General features: G+C 39.4%; 3 protein-coding genes across 4 annotated transcripts; 2 read left to right on the forward strand and 1 right to left on the reverse strand.

Moving 5' to 3' along the window:
* The first annotated feature begins 864 nt into the window (after nt 1-864).
* Nucleotides 865-5,301, forward strand: LOC117973392 (uncharacterized). The gene is made up of 7 exons (XM_058994684.1): nt 865-1,059; nt 2,121-2,161; nt 2,535-2,650; nt 2,883-3,009; nt 3,700-3,880; nt 4,079-4,164; nt 4,337-5,301. Exons 1-7 carry the CDS (start codon nt 920-922, stop codon nt 4,483-4,485), a joined length of 840 nt encoding a protein of 279 aa, XP_058850667.1. The 5' UTR covers nt 865-919; the 3' UTR covers nt 4,486-5,301.
* Nucleotides 5,302-5,419: 118 nt separating this feature from the next.
* Nucleotides 5,420-10,407, reverse strand: LOC117427198 (vacuolar protein sorting-associated protein 29). 2 transcript variants are annotated; one of them, XM_058994686.1, is made up of 5 exons: nt 10,199-10,407; nt 8,994-9,005; nt 7,004-7,195; nt 6,310-6,545; nt 5,420-5,893 (listed from the first exon to the last, which is right to left on the reverse strand). In XM_058994686.1, the coding sequence occupies exons 1-5, from the start codon at nt 10,199-10,201 to the stop codon at nt 5,776-5,778; spliced, it is 561 nt and encodes a 186-aa protein (XP_058850669.1). In that variant the 5' UTR covers nt 10,202-10,407; the 3' UTR covers nt 5,420-5,775. The 2 variants fall into 2 exon arrangements, with proteins under 2 accessions (XP_058850669.1, XP_058850670.1); XM_058994687.1 differs by lacking the exon at nt 8,994-9,005 and having other exon boundaries at nt 10,199-10,402.
* Nucleotides 10,408-10,742: 335 nt separating this feature from the next.
* On the forward strand, nt 10,743-23,703 carry LOC117427589 (cell cycle checkpoint control protein RAD9A-like). Its single transcript, XM_058994683.1, has 11 exons — nt 10,743-11,013; nt 11,310-11,380; nt 11,580-11,732; nt 12,190-12,304; nt 12,930-13,029; nt 13,465-13,571; nt 14,400-14,506; nt 15,949-16,013; nt 18,438-18,548; nt 20,645-20,933; nt 23,049-23,703. The coding sequence occupies exons 1-11, from the start codon at nt 10,980-10,982 to the stop codon at nt 23,193-23,195; spliced, it is 1,299 nt and encodes a 432-aa protein (XP_058850666.1). The 5' UTR covers nt 10,743-10,979; the 3' UTR covers nt 23,196-23,703.
* The last annotated feature ends 152 nt before the right edge of the window (nt 23,704-23,855 follow it).

Consider the following 23,855-nt stretch of genomic DNA (forward strand, 5'->3'; position numbering starts at 1 on the left):
TGTACTTGTAACATTCAACAGAGTCGTCTGTGAATGCTGTGTTGGATAGATGATAGTTTCTTGCCTTCAGTTTCAGTGGCGAGCTAAAGATCCCCAAGGAATCCCCTGCCAGATGCACAGCACAGCACAGCATGGTTGCTTAGGAATCATGCAAAGACTTACAAATGCTTATTTAGATATGCATTGAAGAAGGACTAAACCTCAGTCATATCGGGTGAGCTTGCTTTTGACTCTGTCACTTACTTGTTGTAGTCGACAGCTCTTTAAATTCAGTATTTGAATGCCCATTTGAGTCAGGACAATATAGTTTACGATAGTATTACAATGCAGTATTATTTACTGTATGCACTTTGTGTACATGTATATTGAATGCAGTATTATGGACATAATAATAATAATTTAGATTTCTAACAAACCCGTGAAATGTTGTTAAATGTAGTACTTTGCATATGTATTAAATGTATTTTGCAGTAAAGTTTCTGTAAAGTCTCGGATGGTGTTTTCCGCTCTTATGTAACACTGTACAGTTTATGTTTCTGGTCTTTGTCAACATACACAATCAAAGTTCTGATTTTGATATTAAATACACGTTACAATGTGAATCCTGTATTTTTGCGTGCTTCTTGCTAAACACACACACATTTTCACAATAACTTCCCCACGAATGCAACATTAACATAACCGTAATCAGCCCTTAGCTATGTCATCACCGCGTAGCCATTGATATTGTCCTCTTTGTTTTTAAACATTAAATATTAATTGAGGATGTTTAAAAAACAAATATTGAACAGCAGATACACTGTAAACACCTAACATACTGATCAGGCGCAGGCGCACTACCTTAAAATGTCGTTATATAACTAATTGGGACGTTGGCCTTTTTTGGGGGGGCGGGGGGTCCTGTTTATAGTATTAAAAAATGTACGGTACAGGAATAAGGGTTTCACTTTGCTCCAGCAATGAACATCCGCCAGTAGTGATGAGAAAACAGGTAACGTTCGTCGAACAGGGCTGCAAAGGGCAGGATTTGCCTCAAGCCAAGCAGGTCTTAGCAACAAGGTAGGGAATAGTATTGAGCACGATTCTGATTACACTGTATTGAGGCTGCAAGCACGCAGCATGCAGACACTTGTACTTGCAATCTTTTTAAAATGAGGACTGTAGTGTTTTTGGTTACGTGTATTGCTATTACATGTTTTATTATTATATTATAAAGTAATATAGGCTACAAACTATAGGCTACAAACCTTTAGGGGGGTTATAAAACAAACTGTCCAGTTCCAGGACTGTTTGTGATAAATATAAATATCTGCCTCCTTTTCATACTAGTACCATTGTGGTATTGCATTGTTCAGAATTCCTCCCCTGGTCATTTCCTCTCCTGGGCTGGCTCTTTCCACCAATAGGCTATTGCTGCAGATGGCTTTAAAAAGAACAAAGACAAATGACTGTCTTTGGGAGAAGGTACAATAAAATGCAACAAAACAAACATGTTTAGCAATCATTTAGTTAACTAAGCCTATTTACTTTGCTATAATCAGAAATGTTTACCTTTTTTCGATTCTAATTTGTGATTTCGTGGCTCTCTTTATCAAATGCTTTGCTCAAAGTTTAAGCCAAAAAGACTGGGCAGCTGTCCTCTAATATTATAAGTCTTGTCACATTAGATTTTTGGCCCTTGTCCAGTGTCTCCAGGCTACTATATTGTGTGTGTGTGTGTGTGTGTGTGTGTGTGTGTGTGTGTGTGTGTGTGTAAGCCACATGTTTTACTCCCTTATTTTCCATTGAAATAATAGGGATCCGCTGTCTGCAAGATCTGAGTAACAAAAAGAGAGTTTTTGTTTTCAGCGTCCAGGTTACTGTGGTGATGCTGGAAAGCAAACAGGAGCCCTGTTGTAAGATGTTGGACTTGCAGTCTTGTGAACCTCTGCTTTCAAAGGTGCAGGTTCCTCACATGTCAGTTTCAAGGAAATGAATGTTTTATAAGACTGTAATTGATATTCTTGTAGAATACCTTTACAGTGCATGTTTGGAAGCTTCATTAATAGAAAAGACAATCAGATTTTAAACTGAAAACCTATAATGAATAATACCACTAATACTAATTCACATCTTTAAAGGTCAGCAGGACATTGCTACCCACAGAGTAACAGATACACAGGTAAGCACCATTTAAATTAACTTTTGTGTAGCATAGCAGAATCAAAGGTAATGTAAGATGCAGGCAGTAGCCAAAACGTTTGCCTGCTTGACTTTAGTTTTGAGTATTTAAAGTTCTGGATGTATTCTGAGAACCCCCCTTTTACCAAATCTAGAGGACCCTGAACATCTAATGAGGAAACGCTCTTCACTAACGTCTTTATAGCCTGATTATCGTTTATAGTATGTAATTCGGGCCACACTGATGAAAATAGCACACTAGGAGGTTTAGATTATTTAAATGACTTAAAACACACACACACAAAGACCACACTAGGTTTTGCTAGATTTGTGATTTTCTGTACCATATTCTGTTTTTCTCCTTGCTGTTATAGACCAGACAGCCACAACCAAGAGCCAATTGCATTCTAAAGCCATGCAGCTGTCTGGCACACCTCAACTGAAAACTGTACACATTCCCAAGTCAATGAGGGCTGCCCCCTTTCTGCAGGTACAGTATAGGGTGACTCATAAGCAACGCTCCTTGGGGGGGAAAACGATTAGAGAACACGACTTTCTATTTATGTTTCTTTTTCTTTTTCTTGCACTGTATTTACTTTCCAAATACACAAATTAGGTAATGGAATTCCTTCAAATAGAAATAGTAGTGCAATTGTGGTTGTCAGTTACTCACATGCATATATAATGTATACTGTATATTTTCTGTGGTTTGGTTATTTCAGCACCCGGACTTGACTACAGGACAGAAGAGGTATCTGTGCAGCATTGCCAACGTCTACAGCACAGAACACCTGCGTACACAGATAAGGAGACAGTATCTGAACATGCTGCAGCCCTGCATGCAAACAGGTACGTGCTTAGTGCAGCCACTGCATGCAAACAGGTATGTGCTTAGTGCAGGTAGGAGAGGGGTTTGGCACATACACTAGACTAGAGCAATGCACTGGTGACTCATGTGAATCAAGAGTGTTATATCAGTCATTGGATATTTTGTGTTCCTATTATATTATAAAATTAACCATATGAAAAACACTGAGCTTGAATTGAGCCCATGCTGCTAGCCCTTTTAAACGTTTATCATAGTAAAAGCATAGTAAAGTGTAATAAAGCATAGTGAAAAAGCATAGGTGACCTTTATAAAGCTTAGAGATATGGCAAAACCATATTAAAAAAACATGGCAAACCATGGTAAATGCAAAGCATAACCATGGGAAAAACATGCAAAATTACCGTGCAGATTTGCCATGATAAATTTTTATAAGGTCAGGTGTGATGTTTGCACATTCTTTCCTAATTTGGTTCTGTAATTCCCGGATTTGTTAGTGTACCTGTGAGCCGTTGTTTATCAGGAATCACATTGCTTAATCCACAGCATGTAGCATTTATAATAAACTATCTTTCTTTTTTTCATGTAAACAAAACCTGTCCCTTAATTTCATCCCATGTGTTTGGTCTTTTTTTCCTAGATGTCATTTGTGAAGAAAGGTATTCTATATCCAGATCAAGATTAATAACTCAAATTCTTGTTGTTGTGTGTAGGCGCCATCATGTCATGTGAAAATCCGAACCCCAGTGCCAAAGTGCTGCTCCACCAGCAGACCCTGTCCCAAATGGGCAAGAGGACTGAACCTCTCCGAAATAACAAGCCCACACCAGGGAGGCACAGACAAACCCACACTGGGAACATTATTCTCCCCAGCATAATAGATGGAGGACACAGGTCTGTAGTCTGTTCATTCCACAGTGTAATCACCTTTCCTTCTTGAAAACAGTAACATACATTTCTTTTGTATAAAACCTTTAGAGATTTGTGTTAGAAGTCATGAAGGATGACACTAAAGAGTCTCAGTGATAATGTATTATATTTCCAGTTGGGTTGTGTGTGTGTATTTAATGTAAAGTGTGTTCATAACATTAGAGTGCAGTCCAGTGCGCCAACCTCCAACCAGAGAAGAACCAGTAAAGCGAAGACAAAGGCAGGGACGCAAAGGAAGTGTCTGAAAGGTAAGCACAACTCAGGAAAATCCACTGTTACCAGTAGTCTGTCTCATGTCTGAGTGATGTTATTGTCTGGTTTTGGGTACTGTTATACTCAGGCCAGGCAAAAAAAAGTCAATGTGATTTAGTTGGATAAAACGATCTCAATAGTGATTTTGTTTTACCTGACTCTTTTCAGATACCAAGGTTAAACTTGACTGTGTAAGAAAGGAACAAAAGCATGGAGAGGAGTCGTTGATGCAAACCATAAGATCCTTATCTATTGAAGAGGAGCAGGGAAAATCTGGCAGCCTGTCAGCGGAATCCTACAATTACAAATCAACATAGCCACACTAACAAAGCTCATTACAGGAGGCGATCATTTTATTGAGTGCACGGCACTACTGATGTCTTTTATTTATATTTATCCACTTGGTGTAAGTAGTTCCTTAAAAGTACCTTCATTTCCTTTGTTCTCCTAAATGGCGAGTAGTGGTATTACTTCAGGTTTCATGTCAAGGATAGTTAGATTTCAAGACCCCTATCAAATTGTTAAATAGCTTAGAATACAATAATATAGCTCCCCAGAATGTACTGGATCCTCTTCCAGTGACCTGTTTTACTTAGTGGTTCTGTGCATTGTCCTCAAGTGCAATTGAGGCATTAAGTGGTTTCTTCCACTTTGATCCCACTTAGCAAGCTGCAGCCCCAAGGGAAGAGGCAGCCATCACATGCAAACCATCCAGTATTTCATTACTTAAATGGGTTTGCTTTCAAATGATTAATGGATGACAGAACGATCACAGTTTAGTTTTCAGACTGCATGCCAGGATCTTAAAGTTGCTCTATCCAGTTCATTAAACTTGGGTTACTATTAAGGTGGCATGATGGACCGTTCTGCTGTAAAAATGCTAGGTGTGCTCCAGAGTGGAAGAGGGGAGACATGCATAGTGTATGTTGATTACATGCATATTGGCAACAAGGACTACAAAAAGTATATGTAAAATGAACAAACAAGCAGCCGATTCTAATTAGCTTAAAATACATTGTGTGTCTGAATTGTCAATACAAGAATCTGTTGAATTCAATAAAATCCACAGCAAAAATAAATCTCAGATGTGGGATTTTTTTTTTTAGCACTACCTGCCCATACAACATTCTTCCATATTTCCCAGTGTGCTGTGCAAGTGAGATTGGGAGATAACAAGGTAGTGTTGTACTTGCCAGTACTTCCCAAACACAGTTAAACCACAGCTTTCTAAATGAAAAATAACAAAACAAATCAAACACGAATGAAGTTTTATTACAACATCAGTACATTGGGGCAAATGAAGTCCTCTAATGTTCCATGCGGCATTTCTAAACGATATCTTTCCAGTAGTTAATAATGGGATTTAAGAGAATATTTACATGACTAAACTTTTTTTTTCAAACAAACCATGTTGCATTATTGTACAATTCTTCAAACAAACTAACAGCAGCACTCTGCTGCTAAATAAAAATGACAGTGAATATTTATATATCTTTTTTTAATGTTAGCAAAACATGTATAATACAGTTGTAGCGTTGAAACTCGGTGGTTGAGCTGCAAGATGAAAGGAATGAGACAGTACAAAGGGACCCATCACCGCGCCTTCTTTACAGCTTCTTGTACTCGATTCTTTCCACTTTGACATCGTCCCCAATGAGCTGGTACACATACGTTACAACGGTCGACGCCTGGATATCCATCAATACAAACGACGGGATGATGTTGCTGGAAAAGAGAGGCATATTTTGAGCGCAAGCAACCATTTCGAAAGAGTCTCTTTAGTGTACTTCGGTCTGTAAAAATATGTACGCCAGTGAGGGTTGGATTTTAAGGATTTGAATGGTGGTTGTATTTAAATGAATTGAAAAGACCTCTAGATCTGATAGCAAAGGCAAAAATGACATCCTTTAACATTTTAAAACTGGCTAGTGATCACGATGCGGATACATTTTAAAACTGTAACAATGGTAGTCTTGTCTTCCGTTATACAGAATTCTTACTATGCATGAAATGGAAATCTGAATGAATGAAATAGAACCATCTGAGAATATTGCTTGTTCCTGGAAAACCTCAGCTGGTGTTATGGATAGAGACAGGAGGCGAGGAATCAGTCGGAGGTTCACACACTGTGCTCTACCAACCTTTCCAGCGCACTGTAAGCCCCTGTGGCAGATCCTGGGTTGATGTAGAATTTGTTCTCGTTTTCAAAGGCCTCGAATTTGTGGGTGTGTCCAGAAATGAGAATGTCCACATCCAGCTGCCTCTGTAATAGAGCCAGGCTGGCCAGGTCTCCCCAGGGAATGACCTGGTGCCCGTGAATCAATCCGATCTTAAACTGGCCCACCGTCACCACCTTCTGCTCTGGGTAGTTCAAGTTCTGCAAGTCAAACATGCCGGCCATAGAATGAGACATTCCCAATTGCAATTCTTCAGCTTACTAAAAACCACCAGACACACACAATGAAGAGAGACAGCACTCTTTGCAACATTTTAATGAATGGAAAACAATTTGCATGTTAGTAACATACACCCCCCCGCCACGTCTACAAATACAAAATAATAGCTATTATGCACTAGAGGTAACTGGCGCCAACAGATGGCCACAACTGTATGTACATGCAAGGGTTGCATTCAGTGCAGATGGCCACGTTCCTCCATGTATCCCCAGATTCTGATATAAATTAAAAGTTAATGACAAGTTTCCCCACAATTGGATAAGCGGTTCTCTACATTACTAGCGTGTCCAATAAAAATCAAAGACTATACTTGGAAGCATCATTGCATTTATTTGGTAAGAAAAAGGGGTACTAGGAATCTGTGCATAAAGGGACAAACCTCGTCAAAGTCTCCTCTGACAATGTGGACGTCCCCGGCCAGCGTCTTGAGATAGTCGTAGCTCTCCTTGGTGCAGAGGTTACCGGTGCAGAGGATGTGCTGGATCTTCCCTGGGACCAGCAGCTTCTTGAACTTGGCTGGCAGAGCGTTGCATCGATGGGGGATGTGAAGGTCTCCAAGCACCAGTACCAACTTACAGGAAACACACAGGGGAGTTAGCAAGCACAGTGAAGGAAGCGCATTCGGCAGCTGAAAACACAAGCCACTGCTCCGACAAGGAAACAAAACAAGCTCAAATATTCTTTATTTAAGATCACCGAGGCTATTCAATAGATTCTAACAGCTGCAAGATCTACATACTCTCTCTGGCATTTAATAGATTTATACAGACAGAAATACTAAGAGAGACACACATGCTCTGTTAGATTTTCATAACCCTGGCACTCAAAAGCGAATTGTTCCAGCGGTATTTAGATCAAATGAATAGACTCTCATACGGTTCAGATCAAATTCATAGTTACTTATCTACATTTGTATGTAAGTTTTTGTAATAAATATGATGTTAGCAGTTAAATAACTTTGTTCTGTTCTTTTAATGTCACAAGAACATTTTCATTACCGTTTATAGATTAGATATTACATCCGATAGCATTCACCCCAAACAGAAAAGCATGCATCACTAAAGTGAATAAGTAAATAGAGAACTGTTTTAAAAGGTAATGCTTAGAGAGAGAGAAGGGATGGTTAAAATCTAAACAGACTAAAGCTAGGCAACCTGAATGCAAGGAACTGAGATTTAGATAGCTAGTGATGCTTACCCAAAACTATTAACTGTGAAAAAGTGCTGAGCAGTTTATCATAAATGCATTGTTTACCACCTGTAAATGTTATCTTTAATACCCTACCTGTTCTACTTCACAGTGGGTAACACAGTTTAATTTGATAGATGCAGGTGTGCTTTTACTAGAACTTTAATCAGACACACCTGAGCTCGTTACCTATACACTGTGGCTAATTAAGCTTTTAGCAAAACCCAGAAGGGATGAAACGGTTATGAGTCTTATTTCCATCCCTGCAGGGGTAACGAGGACTGGCAGTAGGTGCTTGGTTGGCAGGTGAATAAATGCACATTACTATGAATTCATGAGGATCAAAAGTGATAACTTCTGGATAACAGACCTTACTGAAACCCTTTCAATCTGTGCCGTCTTGAACCCAGGTCGGGAGATCGGGGTTTGGAAACGATAGCATGATAACTGCTGGTACATTGTTCAGACTGAGTGCAAAGTAGAGGTTTTGTAGGGAAGCATCATTGAAATAGAAATGTCATGAATGGAAGCAGCACAGGATCATCTATTGCTTTAAATCTGATCCCATTATAAACACAGTCTTTACCTACTGAATAACATTAGGCTATTAAAAATCGATACCACGCTGTCTTATACCAATGAGCTGTTAAAATGGGTACTTGTTTGTAGTAAATTGGGCTTTTCTGCTGCTCAATTTCCAAAGAGCTCCAAAGACACTAAAGGGAGTGTGTCAGTGAAATGCAGGGGGGTAAGAAACTAGATAGAACTGAAGAATGATGCAGGACTAAAACATGGAACACATTTAAAGGGATGCCGAACAGTTAGGATGCAGGGTGTAAATGAAAACTGACTATAACTGGGTGGTCTTCTGGCATAGTGAACTGTTTAAAAAAAGAAACACTTCTATTTTGAACATCGACAAACCTCGGTTTTCAATAACTTTTTTACTGGACTCAGTTTTTGTAGTTGGTTAAGTGTAGCCTAGACAAATTCTTACCATTTATTAAAAACAGTTTTACTGTGCCTTTTATATACCATAGATGACCCTACTACTGTACAAAAAAATCTAAGCATCATTTAAACACATGTACCCCCGCGTGTTAATATGAGCCACACCACCACTCTGCAAGCCCAGCCTCCATCAGCAAGGGCAGTAAGAGGTTCAAAGACAGGGAACTTACTCTGTGGCCAGCCTGAATGCAATGAAGAGGTTGATTGGAGACAGTGGGACAAGGTGAAACATGATCAGAGGGTTAACAAAAAGAGAGAGATGAAACAACAGAAAATACATGAAGAAATAAAAATTAATAGCAACATTTAAAAAGCAAGTGTTAGATGGCAACAAATTAAATACTTAATGTTAAGAATAATAAAGTGTACAACGTGATTATTCTGTTATGTATTTGGTTAATTTGATTGTAGAACAGGCTTTCACAAAACACTGCTTCCCAGAAGTCTCTCGTTCAAGATATACTGTAGTGGTAGCAGCACATATTCATACTATTTATTTTAAGAAATAAGTTTAAAAATTCAGGTATTAGCGGCGTTTTGTTTTTGCCTAGAAAGTGACAAGTTCAGGTCACAGTATGCTTATGTGAATTAGTAATACATTCCGTTACACTATTCTTTGCATTACCATTAGTGTACATGCATTCTACCGCATAACGAATGCTTTTACTTGATAAAGAAATGTATTAACAAGCCATTTCAGGAACTCTAGTAATCGATTACATTGAATTACATTAAAATCAAACTGCTTATTGTATGTTAACAACAGATGTTAAGTTAATCGTGCTTCTTGCTGTGGCCTTGGTTCTGTCCTAGCCTACCCTTACCATTTTCTTTTCAGAAAAAAATACGTATTTTCTTCAAGGGATGCTGAACTCGACCCAGTATTAGCACGTCACTATGTTTTCATTGAATGGATCGCAGCTTTGATAATGCAACTACATGCAATTCGCTGGATACACGTTGAAGAGTTTTATATGAAGTCAAAACAAAACCTTACATCAGTAATAACATAATAATGTAAAAAAAAAAAAAAGGGATGAACTAAAAATGGTTAAGCAAAATGGTGAGGGGAAACAGAAAAAATAAATACAAAAATAGTAAAACCACAGTTAATGGTTCGATTTTTTAGGGAATATACTGCTGATGCATTTCGTTTTTTTCTACTTTTTTTTGCTCGTCATGTGACAGTTCAACACCCAGAGACCATACAACAGCAGAGCAGGCCGGGAAACATTTCCCACTACCTCGAAGCTTTAGCGTTAAAATATATCTATATCTATATCTAGCGTGCATGCAAAGTGTGGTTTGTATTTACCGAAAACCCTTACACTGCCGATGTAAACGCTGTCTCACGCTTTATAATTTCTATCCTTACCATCTTTAATCCCGTCTGTGTAATTCAGGAAGAGGCTTTTTTTTCACCACAGAAATGAAATCCCTGCACTCCGTCCCGTGACAGTCAGCAACCAATCACCGTGCAGAGACCAGACCCTCACTACGGCAACTAAGTTTGTCCATTTTACTAAATACTTTTGTCACAGATGAATGCGATGCTCCAGGCGCAGACGTCTCTGTGTGCAGCTTCACTATTTGCTATGCGAAGGACCGCATCGTGTCGCAGTCCTTTTGACTGCGTAGCTGTCGTTCATTAAATACTGACTGCATTTGTGTAATTGGAACATTTGATATTTTAGTAGATGTGCTGAGTTTGTACTACTAGAGGTTAAACAAAAATAATTTTCAATTTTTTTCTGAATTACTCCAGTATGCTTATATTGCTGTTATACACTTTATAATAGGGATATATAACAAAACAACACAAATTCAAATTGTTTACTGTGAGTACTTTTCGCACAGTCAAGGGCGCGACTACTTATAGAGAATAAAACTACATTTCCCAGCCAACCTTTCGACTGCAGTGATTCCCGCTCTTGAAGAAACGACAATTTGTCACCTCTCAGTGTCAGGGTTGTTATTTATATAAAATGCTTTACAAACCAGCGATGTTTTAGTTTATATAGTTTTTTGTTTTCCTTAACGTTTACTATTTAGCACAAAAAAACTGAAATTTTCGGTAAATAAAGACCCCCCCCCCACCCCTCCAAAAAAACAGTTTTTACGCGAGGAGAAAAAAAATCTTCAAATACAATTGTAACATGAAATGTGTACTAGCTGGAAGTAATGTAAAAGGTAATTATTGAACGAGTAAGTTGGAGGTGGTGTGAGTTACAGCCTAGTGACAAAGGGAATTGTATTTCAATGAGATATGACGAGTTTGGTTAAAATGTTGTGTTGAACTGCATTTCTTTTACCTTAAGTCTTTAAGTACGGCATCTGATTTCAGTAAACTTCAAAATAACACAAAGTCGAGCTATAACGTTAACGCATCCTGGTGAGGAGGGAATGTCATTGTCACATTACATACTTTGTTCCCCTTAAGCCAGAACTCTTGAGTCATTTCTTGCTCTTTTATGCCTTGTTGACAGCATTTGGAAAAGCTATCCATTCTCTTTCTCGGGTCGGAGAGGATCTATGGCTTGACCCGTTGGAAAAAGGAGTAAGCAAAATCCCTGTGAATGGCTATGCCTTTCTGATAAATATTGTGTTGCAAGATGTATATCTGTATTAACCCTTTGAGTACAGTCTGGTAAGGTGATATGATACACAGTACATAATAAACAGATTTGACAGATTGTTAGAAACAGAATTGTAATACAGTATTGTTTGTCCCTGCCCGCTCTCACACTCTCTGTCAGCTTGCGGTGAGGTCAGTGAATTCCTCCAGGTCTGCATATGCCTGCTTCCTGTTCTCTCCGCTGTTCTTTCAGCACTACAGCAAGGTGACGACCCAGCAGCCCCGGGACCAGGGAGATGTGGAGCCAGTGCTCAAGTGCAAGTTGACAATGAAGGTACCTAGCAGGTCCATGTGAAACTGGCATATCTGCCCACTGTACAATTCCAATTCGAATCCCAAGTCCTTGCTTTGATTTTAAAAATGAATTGGAAATGGAATTGCAATTGAATAAAAGGAATTGACCCCAGTCGTGTTGACAAAACTTGAACTTTTTATTGACCTTTTCTGACTGTACCCAAAGAGGCTGTTCACGTTTTTAACAAATGCTCGCTAACCTTGAGGAATGTTCAGCAAAGAAGCGAGTGAGTGAATGAAGAGTTGTGAAAAGCATGACATTCCTGCCTTGTTTTCAAAGAGTTTACAACAGTAATTAATAATAACTCCTAGTTTTGTGTGATGTGCACACAGTAGGAATAGTATAATAATAAGTTAGCATTATTAGGAATTTAAATAGCACAGCTGTGTGTGTGTATGGTCTTTAAATCACTGGTGCTCTTTCCCCTTTTTTCCAGTCAGTTCTGCCTATCTTCAGGTGCCTGGCAACTATTGAAAGAAACGTAGAAAGATGCAAAATATGTATTAACTTCAGGGATAGCCATGTGGTTTTCCAGTTCTCCTGCAGACATGGTAGGCAGAATAAAACTCTTGGTATGGATAGATAGATACAGACATCCAAAAAAATTCTGTGTACCCTCCAAGAAGTATTGGGGCTGAATTAGGTAGTGTAAATGATTAAATGTGTCGTAGGTCCCCTTTTTTCATATAACAAAAAATCAACACTGCTGGTGTTTCTCTGTAAATTGCTATCAGTGTAACACGACTGCCATGTGGAAATAAAGGTAATCTGAACTGTAACAGAACTTCAAGATGCTGTTTATAACCTCCTGTTGCTGCAAGTGGTAACAGTACGGATGCGTGCCTGTTTGCTGCGCAGAGTGGCATTCAGGAGAGGTTTTAAGGGAAAAGGAAGATTTTGTGTCTGCAACAAAAAATAACTTTTGGGGAGTATAAACAATATGAACAAACAAGATCTGATTCTCTATGAAGCAGGGTGTGCACAGAATGCTATACCAAGGAATTGTGTTTTAGTGTAAAAATTAACATCAGTGTGGGGCATTTCAGCTTTAAACGGAAGGGAGAGCTGATCTGCTGATATCATGATGCAGACAGTAGAGGGTGCTGTAGACACAGTGGTGGAACAAAATGTGTTATATGTTAGTAATATTATATTAACTACTGTCTTATATTTCAGGAATTACCAAAACTCATAACCTAGGGTTTCAGGAGTGCGAGTCCCTTCAAGCGGTGTTTCCCAGAAACATGTGCCCCAATGCGCTGAAAGCACAGGCACGGTGAGAAGGAGAGCTTTGACTCTGATGGCTTGTACAGTGTAATGGGAAACCTGACTGAGTGCCGACTCAAAGAAGTTATGAAATCAGTTCAATTAAAGCTGAACTCCTTTGAAAATAACTTGCCAGTTGTGATTTCTCATAGTTTTCAAGAAAGCAGTAAAGCAGTAGTTGTGTTGAACTGCTTTACTGCTCTTGTGTGAAACACACTTGTTTTTCACTTCTCGTTTGCTCTGGGGCAGCTGATTGCACTGTTTTAGAAAATAGTAGTTAAAGGTAAACAAGGGGGGGTCCCTTTTTTCACATTTCTACAAGAATATACAACTTTTTAAAATATAAGTCTATTTAAGGGAGTTCATCTTTAGGTCATCGTTGTTTGACAATATGCATACAGGGTACAGTACAGTACCCTAGTCTATAATGTCCTTCTGCCCTCAGACTTCTAGGGGATGTAGTAATGCACTTTCCAGTGTGGCAGGAGGAAATCACCCTTGCAGTGACTCCAGTAAAAGTCAGCTTCAGGAATTACTTTGAGGAGGAAACAGGTTAGAATTGATCTGATACATTTACATTGCCTTATAATGTGGGTTTATGTAAGCAGTTGCCCCATGTCCCTTATTAACCCAGGGAATGCATTGTTTAGCAGATGACTTGTTGTTAGTGGGTGGTATAGTAATATGGGTTATTCCAGTCTGTGCCATTTGGGATCTCGGAGAATAAGCATGGTTGGGCCTGATCAGTAGAAAGTGCCCTGCATGATACTGGGGGTACAGTGCTGTACTTGCTGGTGGTGTCATACTCAAGACAATATCTAGACCAAAGTTTCTTTAAGTCTATTTTTAAAATGTTAAATAATACATCATTTCAAATGCAATTTTAATGTCATTTTCTATTACTTTTTTTATGATGTCCTGTCATTCCCATAATGAGTTTTAATAATTATTTTTCTTTCATATAGCAGTCTCTAAAAATATTTCAGTTAAATTACAGTGCTGGTTTCTAATGGTAGTTGATGCAGTCAGAAAGTCACTGGCTATGACCTTGACCTTAAAACTTTGTTGACTCCACCAATTCTATAGTATAGTATTGTACAGTATAAATCACAAGGTGACCTCTCTCATACAATAAGAGACGCCCTACACATGACTCATTAACTTATAGTGTAGTGTAATATAACACACAATACAATGGAATGGTATAGTATAGAATAGAAACAAGCTGGTGTAGCCAATATACTGTAGTTTAGTTTAACAAAAGTTAAACTAAACTACAGTAGTTAAATGCAGGCATGGCATCTACTTGGCATTTTGTGCCACATCATTCTGTTTTTTAAGCCCTACCTGTTTGAATGTAAATCTGTATGTCTCATGCAGACTTAACCAAGGTGATGCACACAGAAATTAGTCTGAACCCAGACGAATTTGACTACTTCCAAGTTGGAGTGGATTCAGAAGTAACCTTCTGCCTGAAGGAGCTGAGGGTGAGAGATTTTTGGAACAAAGCCACAGCTCTCATGATATATGATTTGTTCCTTGGTGTTGGTTTTTATTGAGGTATATTTGTGGCCGGGTCTTTCAGAAGGACATGTACAATATCATGTTCAGGCACCCAGGTCAAGACCAGCCCAATAACAAGGTGGACAGCTGGGTCACGAACTGTATGTTCTTCCTCATTTAGACTTCGAACATGGGAATGCTGATGAGGAAGAAAAACACGCTGACACGGAATTGCTCTGGTGATTTATTTTTTTGGTTATGTAAAAGTTGGAGATGTAAAGGGTAAAATGTGAGCACTACCCACAATAAAATACCGTTTGAGGATTCAAAAGTAAAGCCCAGGCCCACGGAGCGCTGCATTGACCTTTGCTCTCCTGTGGATTAGAAAGGAAAATTACCTTCATTCACCTCCTTGCTTCAGCAACCACTACCAGTGCGGTGCCCGGCCAGGACAGGGGTGCCTGCCCAGGCTCAGCTTTAGGGATCCAGTTATCGAATTGAACTAGAGAAAAAAAATGCAATATGTAGAACACACTTAGTGTAAATAGATTGTACCTTATTTAACTACCCCGACCTGTATAAAAGCAGCATCTTGCTGTTGTCAGTCAGTTTTAAACACAATGAGCAAGACAGCAGAATTGCCACTCTGATGCAGGGATGATAGTAGGGAGTCCATTGGCAGGTGCTGTGCCGTATCAAAGGCTGCCCACAAGTTATTGCTGTTTCACAATCGACAGCCTCCAAAAGTGTTAACTATATAGGCCATTCTGGAGAACAAGCTGATCCAATTTAAAGTAGCATATTGTGTCTGCAGACATGTCATGTTGAATCAGGCCCGTCTTTGCTGCCCTGGTGAACCGGTCACACTATTGACAGTATATGTTTGTGATTTGTTGTCCAACCCCTGTAACATCTCCTGATAATTGCACAGTATATACTGATACACAAGTTCATAAATTGATCCAGGGTATACAGTATGTGTTCACTAAAACCGCCTCCCTGATCAGCCAGGCAGACTCAGTGATATACCTGTCCCAGTGAGTTATAGTGCTTGGTAAAGTAAGACACAGCTTGCTGCCAGACTTGTGATAGCACAACAATGTCCGTTTTAAAAATAAACCCGTGTGCCCTTTCACACTAAAAAGTAAAACATAAATACACTGTTACAGTGTGTACACATCACAATCTTATGCACAGAAAAAATATTTTTATTTCTTTTAAGAAATACTGGTGGTAGTTTCTTAATAAGGCGTAAGTGCTGCATCACTTTATCTTACCTTTCACAGTGTTTGTTTTCTCCATGGTGGACAGAAAGAGAAATGCAAAATGCTTAAATATACTGCATGCAGTAAAATAGCAAGTTGCAGTCTCATTCAGCAATGTCAAGCGTAAAGCATGACATTCAACGTGCTGTTTGTGTTTGCAGGGTTTGCTGTCCTTCGCAGAGTCCACTGGCCTGGCTGTATCCATCCACTTTGGAACATCAGGAAAGTAGGAATCTTAACATTTTGTTTTGTAGCTGCAGTGCAATAACATATACCACTGAATCCATGGGCTCTATTTAGCAACAAGTGCAAGGACAGAGGCACGTTTTCTGAAAACAATACAAATATTTGATTGGTTAAATATTGGTTGCACTTAGGGGGGTGTATGTTATTGTTCTGAGCAAGTGCCCTGTATCTTATGCGCCAATAGGACCATTTTAGCAAAAAGGATAATAACATTTAAATTAATATATTTTTAAACATGAAAAGCAACTGAGACCCAATCTTAACTCGTTGTTTGTAACATCACCAGCTGCTTTTGATTAAAAACCTACGTTCTCTTTTTTGCGCTGTATAGTCATGTTGTTTATCCCCACCTCACTCTCTTTAAAGGGAGAGGATGAACCCCGTGACCCAGTGAGCTCTAGCCTGAGAACTGGCAGCTCTCCACATTGGGATCAAGTGCTGAAGCCCGGTGCTGAGACTCATACTAGAGAGCAGAGTGTCTAAATGCCAAGGCAGCTTGGCAACTGCAGTGACCCTACAGTATTAGAATCTTATTAAAGCAGAACAGAACACTCAGTGCCATTCCATTCCATTAAAGAATCCATTTATATTCACTTGTAACTATATGGGGCACCTTATTAAAAGGCTGTGGTGTCTCGTGAACTATCTCAGTACCGGAGGTTCTTGCTGTATTTAGTTAAAACTGGAGTGAAGTGCATGACTGGCCACCAGGGTGCTTAGGTTAGTGCAGCTCTGAACTAATCTAATATATCCTATTGAATTAATTTAAAGCTAATTTATTGCTGCCTTAACCACTGTACAAAAGAGTAGTCAGACCCTTCAAATGGGAAGGTAGTTGTGCTAATATCCCATTGCCTTGTCTCACCCGAAGGGGTCAGCATTATCCATAACACAAGCTGCATCACCCGACACAGTGCTTCCTGTTACATAATTATAAGTTCCAGATACAGGATTCCATGCATTTTAGTAAGAACTCCTTTCCATTACAGTGCTTTTTTTAACGTGAAAAAGAGTGCAGCGTTCAATGAATTTCTCTTTATAAATAGAAGTTATGTATTAATTGTGGCAGATATTAAAAACCTACTCATTTTTATGAGTTATTTTTTAAATAATTTTGAAAGGAACCATTTTTGTTTCTTGTGTGACTGTAATAAACTGTAAACAGCACAGTAATATAACACAGTAACATACATCCCATTTTAAATAGTAATGCAGCATTTCCTATTTGGTTACAAAGCATGTTTTGTTTTGTTTTTTCAAACAAGTTATGGCACAGTATCAGGTTGCTGACAGTCTAGGTGAGGTTCAGAAGAACAGATCCCAGAGGCATGTAGAATCGGTGTTACTGCATTCCTGTAAGTGAGAAATATATTGTACTGGATCTGTTCTCAACCAGGTAGTGGCTTGTTTCTCATTCTGACTCACCTCAGTGGATAAACACTTTATTAACCCTGTAATGGCCAATGGTATATTACATGTTGCGGGCCACAGTCTTTAATTGTTTAGGTAGAAGGAATGGGGTCTTGTTAATTAAATACAATATATTACCTCTAAACCTTTCTAAAATTGCATTACAGGGTTCAACTTTAGTTGAGTGGAAACTGTTCATTTCTAAAAAATAAATAAATAAATAAAAGGGGTGAAAGGGACGGACAGAGGCTTTTAAAAGTCCATAAGAATTAGCAAAATAAGAGTCAACTTACTAGTCATATGGCAGCCCTTAAATTAAGTTTCTCTTGCTTTTACTAGCTTTTCCATGATGATCTGATCAGATCTGCACAGGACTCAGAACATATATATTTATACCGTGCACAAAATACACAAGTACAGGTACTTCAGAGGGAACAGATAGATACAGATAGCTGTTTAGTCAAAGCAGTTTGGGTGTGTGGAAATGAGTGTATGCGGGTTTACGCTCCCAAACCGGTTGCTTTATTGTATTAGTCTCTGTAAGTCGCCTTGGATAAAGGCGTCTGCTAAATAAACAAATAATAATTATAAAAACAGTAACACTACAATGTGTGTGGAAAGTTACAACAGAACTGGAACAAGTGTGCGGCAAACTATAGGTCAGAACATTTCTAACACTGAACTATTACAAAAATCTGAATTAAACCGAAGAAATGCTGGGGTTAATTTGATCAGCATGTTCCCACAGGGATAAACTAAAGCTGGATTTTTATAGCAGGACTTTGGGGAATCCCCCTGGATTCCATCAACCACCCCAGTGCTGTGATATGCTCCAATTTTGGCTTATCCATGTGCATAGGTGGATCAAACCAACCCATTATTCTGGTAAATGTTTAGACAAAATGGGCCCTTTTCACAGAAATGTAAGAACTGTTTTAAGGATTGTTTTTATTTTAAGGATTGTTCTTTTTTTTTTTTTTTTTTTTTACTTCAGACCTGTCGCCTTCAGTATTGATGACATGGTTCTGGAGGCTAACTTTGTCCTGGCCACGCTGATTGATACAGAGAGCCAAGCAGCGTCTCTGAGAAGCACGCCCACACAGAGGTACCGTCCCTGCAGTCTTATCACTTGTATTATATGTTGTCACTAGCAGCAGTAACAGCGTTGTAGTTAAACTAAAACATACCAGAAGTGGAGTTTTGCCTTTAAAATTCCTGGTCACCTGGGTTAGGCGTGCAGAGCGAGATCCCAAAAAGGGTTAAGGATTTAATTATTTTTTTTGACAAAATGCTAATAACAGGTGACAAGCCTGGTCTTGAAATGGTTAAAAGACCCAATAAGTTCTCCCCTTTAAATTTCAGCTGCAGAGTGATGCTTCGTGGTAAGTAAAACCAGTGCACGCACATGCAGTGTCCTCATGTGGTACTAGAGAGAAACAAGCCAATAGTATAGCCAGTATGTTCGCCAATGACCTACCAACTGAAAAGTCCCCTTTTTACAGCCTATTAAATAATACCTGAAGCGGGAATAATCTGTTGACTGTTTGCCATTTGATACATGACAGAATTGTGTGTTTGAGCTAATTCAGGTTCCTGAAGAAGCAGTATTGAAGCTGTGTGCCAGAGTGCATGGCATTAACTAACAGTCTAGCATAGCTGGCCTGATGTTGTACCCAGCAAGCTTCATTACCCACTGCAGCCTTCCAGCAATGATGTCACTTATTCTTTCCAAGCTCATTCTATTTATTTCACTCTGTGAAAGAAAGGTTAGTACTGGCCATTCTGCATTTTTTTTTTTTTTTGTGATAGCTGACACATTGGGCCAAGGATTACACAACAAGGATAACACATTATACAACTTGCATTGATATTTGCAAAAGTAAAATACAACTGTTAATTTTATAAAACAATGCACAAACAATTAAAAAACTGAAGTTATATAACATCCCTAGTTTGGATTTTCCTGTCACAAACGCTGCAGACTTTATTTTGGTGTGAAGACCTTGATAAAAGTGGCCTGTAGTTTGTTGTGTATATACTACAGCCCTGGTAATCAATAGGTGTCCCTACTCTCAGAGTGCTTTACAAATGCAAGTAAACTTTAAGCACTGCTGTGGAAAATGCAAAGCTAAGCAAATACTCTTTTAACCTAGAAATAAACTTTTGCATGTATTCTGTGCTCCTGATCTAAAGCTAAAAGTGCCTTTAGAAAGGATGTGAAGGATGAGCACAAGGTGTGACTTGCAGTATCTTTAACTTGATTGGAGGGACTTCAGCATGGGGGGAATGTGTTTGGAGGATTTGGTACCAGTTAGGATTCTTACAACAAAGGCTGCAACAGACTTGTTTCCCTGCATCGGTTGTCTAAGGGTATGATGTAGAAACCAGAGGTATTAATTTGGATTGATTAAGCAATATGCATGTGTTATTATCCCCCACAGGTATGCAGCCCATAGCTGTAATATAAGTAATGACACCACATGTATTCTGCTGCTTGTGTCCTTGGTGCAGGATAGTACTGTACAGAATGCTGCTTACATACCTTTTTATTACCTCATTATTCTTGCAGACATGGTTGAAACCACTGATTTTGCCCTCCCCTTTCAAGCCTCTATGTATGTAGCAAAGCAGTGTACTGTAAAAAAAAAAAGCACTAGACAAGCAGTCTAATACATATTTTGGAAGAATACACTAGTTGTGAATCTAAACAGTAATTAGCAAGCCATCGGTGTGGCGTCAGTGACAGACTAGGATATCACTAACAGATGTACAGAAATGTTGATACAATATACACTTCTGGATCTATTCCAAACTGGTGCACATGTCTCAGGTTCCAACAGGTATTGCATACATTTATAATGCATACGTTTAGCGGCTGTGTTTAATGGAGGGACAGCCCTCTTGCTCCAAGTCAGTAATCATATCAGTGAAAAAGGCTAATTTGTAAGAAGATTTGATAGTGGATAAGCCAGATTTGAAGGGATTAGAAAAATGTTGTCTGGGCAGGATATTTAACCATTTTCTCCAGTCAGAATTATTTTTCCCAATTAAAGGGCTTTCATTTATATTTAGTTTTGAAGTCTTAAGTCTGGCAATGGTTTTGCCTGCCAGTGATTTATAACTCGCAGCTCTGATTTAAGTGCTGCGCACACAGGGAGGATGTATGAGCTGCCCACAGTAGCTGCTCTCATTACCTTGCAGGTCCCTCGCTGTCATGACTCAGCCCCCTGTGCCCCTCGCTGGTGAAATGGAGCTGGCTGAACTGGCACACACAGGTCACGAGGGCAGCATTGCCATGGAGACCAACATCCCTGAGTTGCCTCAAGCAGAGCTGGTAATCTCAAGCCAGGGCAGTGCTATTTTCAATGGGAAAGCCGCAAGGGAAAACGTAATCGCCTGTCACTGGTCTGAGTATGGTGTTGGAGTGCACATGGATCAGATACAGGAGGAGGCTGTGGGGGTGGTACCCGCTACAGTAGGTCATAACAAGGTGAGGACTGGGTGCTTTTATAATCATGGTTCTCCTGGAGTTAGTGTGTTGGTACCATCAAAAAACAGGACCATCCTTACTTTGTGAAGTAGAATCACATAACAATTAAAAATGTATAGACCACTGATAAAAATTGGACTGGTGGTTCACAAGATAGAGCCTTTGGTAGTTCAGCCCATCAGTGTCAGTACATTGAAAAGGTGGGGTACCGTAATTTGGGCACACTCAAGGACTGCTTTTACTCTTTATGTTAATCAGCATTTACAGGGGTGTCTATTAGTTGTGCTGTTGCCCTTTAGTATAGAAGCATGGCATTGCCATTGAATATCGGTTAACCAGTCCAAATACTTGCCATTCCCACAGTGTGGTCGGGTCTTACTGCTGACGTTTATCAAATAGCATCTCCTGGCTGGAAGGTCATGGAGTATCTATAGGAAAACACATGACAGTCCCGCCTCTCAGATTCTCGCAGTATCATCTCTAAAACTAATTCATCTTTCTGCCTGTAGTGTGATTGAAAAAGTATGAAGACGTCAATATAGTAATTGCTTTCCTCTTTATCTGGGTGCCTACAGGTTTAGCAAAATAAAGAGGGTTCTGTCACAGCGGGGTGAGTTACTGAGTGCTATACGGACTGAGGGTGAAATTGGATTGGGTTTGGTGGTGTTTTCCTAGTTCAATATTAATATACAGTAGTGAACTTGTTATTGGTAGGGACACTGGCTGTTGTTCATTACTAATACATGTGAGCAAATTAAATTATAAATAAAATGGTTTGATCGTCATGCAGTCCTGATTGAGGAACAAACTGCAGTTGTTTTCATTTATCCCTAGTATGCGGCAGCAGTTGCTGCCTTTCTGCTGCTTTGCTTAGACAGAGATTGAGCCTCAGGCAAAAGTCAGAAAATAACAGATCTTGAGTGTGTCCAGTGAATGCAAGCTCAGTTCGGCCTGACACACTTCATGGCAGAAGCAGAGGGTAACGCAAATTGAAACTTTAAATGCAAACAGGGGCACTGAAACAGGCTTCAAACCTGAATCTACTGCGCAATTAGCTATTAATAGAGAAACCAATTCACAAAACCTTCCTATCTAATTAAACCAAAACTGAGCCACCCTGCTCTGTAATATATACACAAACGAAAAATCAGCCAGTTCTATTAACCCGCAGATGCTCAATTAATGAAAACTGTTCTATCCTTCACTTCCACATGAAATTGTGGGTAGAGTCAGCACCAACCTGAGAGCAAGCATGCCATTTTCCATCTCAAGGTACAGGCAATCAAATTGCTTAGCAAGGTTGATGCAGGGAAGTAATCCCTAAGCTGCACAAGAGGATGTGGAACAGCACTGGGCAGGACAGATGGACTTGCCTGAACTCTGGGATTACTCTCTGCATGGTTGTTTTCAGCAACCTGGGCTTGTGAACATCTGGAGATATTAGAGATGAGTCACACAGCTAGAAATGAAAACACTGGGCTGCAGCAGCCAAAGGCAGAGCTCTGCTCTGTGGTTATGATGCCCTCCAGACCACATGATTACATTACAATGCAGTATTTAACCAAGTAGTGTGTGAACCCAGCAGTTTGTTATGTAGTTATGGAAAAGTTTGTGCTTTGTGTTTTTTTTTTTTAACTTTTCCAAATTATTAAATGATGGTGCCCCACTTTAAAAGCTCAATGTTGTAATTTAGTCACGGAATGATTAAAAGAAAAAGAACACGAGCTACCCAGAATAATGCAAAAGGACATTCTGTTCTGTGAAATTACATGAGGTAGTCTGGCACAGAGGGAGGGTTATGTTGACTGAAAAACAAAAAAAAACATAACAGAAAGAGTAGATTGCCATAGAAGGGAACCATTCTACAGTTATCAGCGAAGTTGAAAAACAGACCAAGGCAGTCATTTTTGTTATTGTGACCAGCAAGAGCAGCATTAATGATCTCTCAGTCCATTCCAAACCAGAACCTTGATCCACCAAGGTCCTTGCTTCATTAAAATAGTCAAGTTCAGCTATTAAGAGACGTGGCTGGACCAAGGTCTTGTGCTGGAATGGAGTGAGAGAGATCCAAGTGAGCCGGCTCTGCTTGAAGGGTTTCTCTGCTGTTCCCTGCAGTTCCACTCGCTGCTGTTCGGCGCAGTCTCCTCCCAGCAGCGTGGAGAGAATGCCCTGGTGCTGCCCAGCCTGGCGTGTGCCAGTGACAACGAGGAGGAGCTGGAGGAAGGAGAGAAGATCATCGGCCAGGACTCCCTGACTTTCTAACCGTCATTAAACCTTGCTGCAATAACCAGGCACTGGGTGCATAAAGATAGTGTCTCCCATTAGTATTTGTGTTCTTATAGGGATGTATATCACTTCTGCTTTATCGTTGTATCCTTGTAACTGTTCTTTTTGCACACCCTATTAAATAAAATACATACGTTAAAATGTCAGCACCATCCTTAAAGAACAGAATGTGAATAGCGGTTGCATGCAATACAGCAACAGCATCAAGGTCTTAATGCACTGCAAGCATCACAGGAATTATAAAATAACCCTTTTAATTATATTAACTTTAATTGCCATGGAGTACCAGGTTAAAGTTGTGGGTCTCTGTATATAAAAAAGTACCTGTGAAAGGTATTGTACTTGAGGATATTAGATGCGAATAAACATCAAAACAAGATCCATCAAGGCAGATTAGTATAAATACTATATTCTTTATTTAAATATTGTACAGCTCTTAAAATATATTTACAGAAACTATTCCTGCATTATTGTATTGTACACAGCAAACGCCTCCACAGCGAGCGAGCAATAGAGAGAAAAAGTAAGAAAGTTCAAATGTGGTCCTGAAAGCAGAAGCACCTTCAGGAGTAGAATTTGAGAACATTCTGGTTTTCGAGACTGAGCAAGCTAGTTTTGCAAGGGCTTAAACACATG

This window comes from Acipenser ruthenus, chromosome 21 (assembly GCF_902713425.1).
Source record: "Acipenser ruthenus chromosome 21, fAciRut3.2 maternal haplotype, whole genome shotgun sequence".
Lineage (NCBI taxonomy): Eukaryota > Metazoa > Chordata > Actinopteri > Acipenseriformes > Acipenseridae > Acipenser > Acipenser ruthenus.

Coding starts and splice junctions, on each gene's coding strand:
- LOC117973392 (XM_058994684.1), top strand. CDS start 920: ATGTACGGTACAGGAATAAGGGTTTCACTTTGCTCCAGCAATGAACAT. Junction 2,651..2,882: donor GGGCTGCCCCCTTTCTGCAG/GTACAGTATAGG, acceptor TGGTTATTTCAG/CACCCGGACTTGACTACAGG. Junction 3,881..4,078: donor ATAATAGATGGAGGACACAG/GTCTGTAGTCTG, acceptor TCATAACATTAG/AGTGCAGTCCAGTGCGCCAA.
- LOC117427198 (XM_058994686.1), bottom strand. Junction 6,546..7,003: donor TCAGAGGAGACTTTGACGAG/GTTTGTCCCTTT, acceptor TTTGACTTGCAG/AACTTGAACTACCCAGAGCA. Junction 5,894..6,309: donor GCTTACAGTGCGCTGGAAAG/GTTGGTAGAGCA, acceptor TCTCTTTTCCAG/CAACATCATCCCGTCGTTTG.
- LOC117427589 (XM_058994683.1), top strand. CDS start 10,980: ATGAAATGTGTACTAGCTGGAAGTAATGTAAAAG. Junction 11,014..11,309: donor AGCTGGAAGTAATGTAAAAG/GTAATTATTGAA, acceptor CCTTGTTGACAG/CATTTGGAAAAGCTATCCAT. Junction 18,549..20,644: donor AGAAGCACGCCCACACAGAG/GTACCGTCCCTG, acceptor ATTACCTTGCAG/GTCCCTCGCTGTCATGACTC.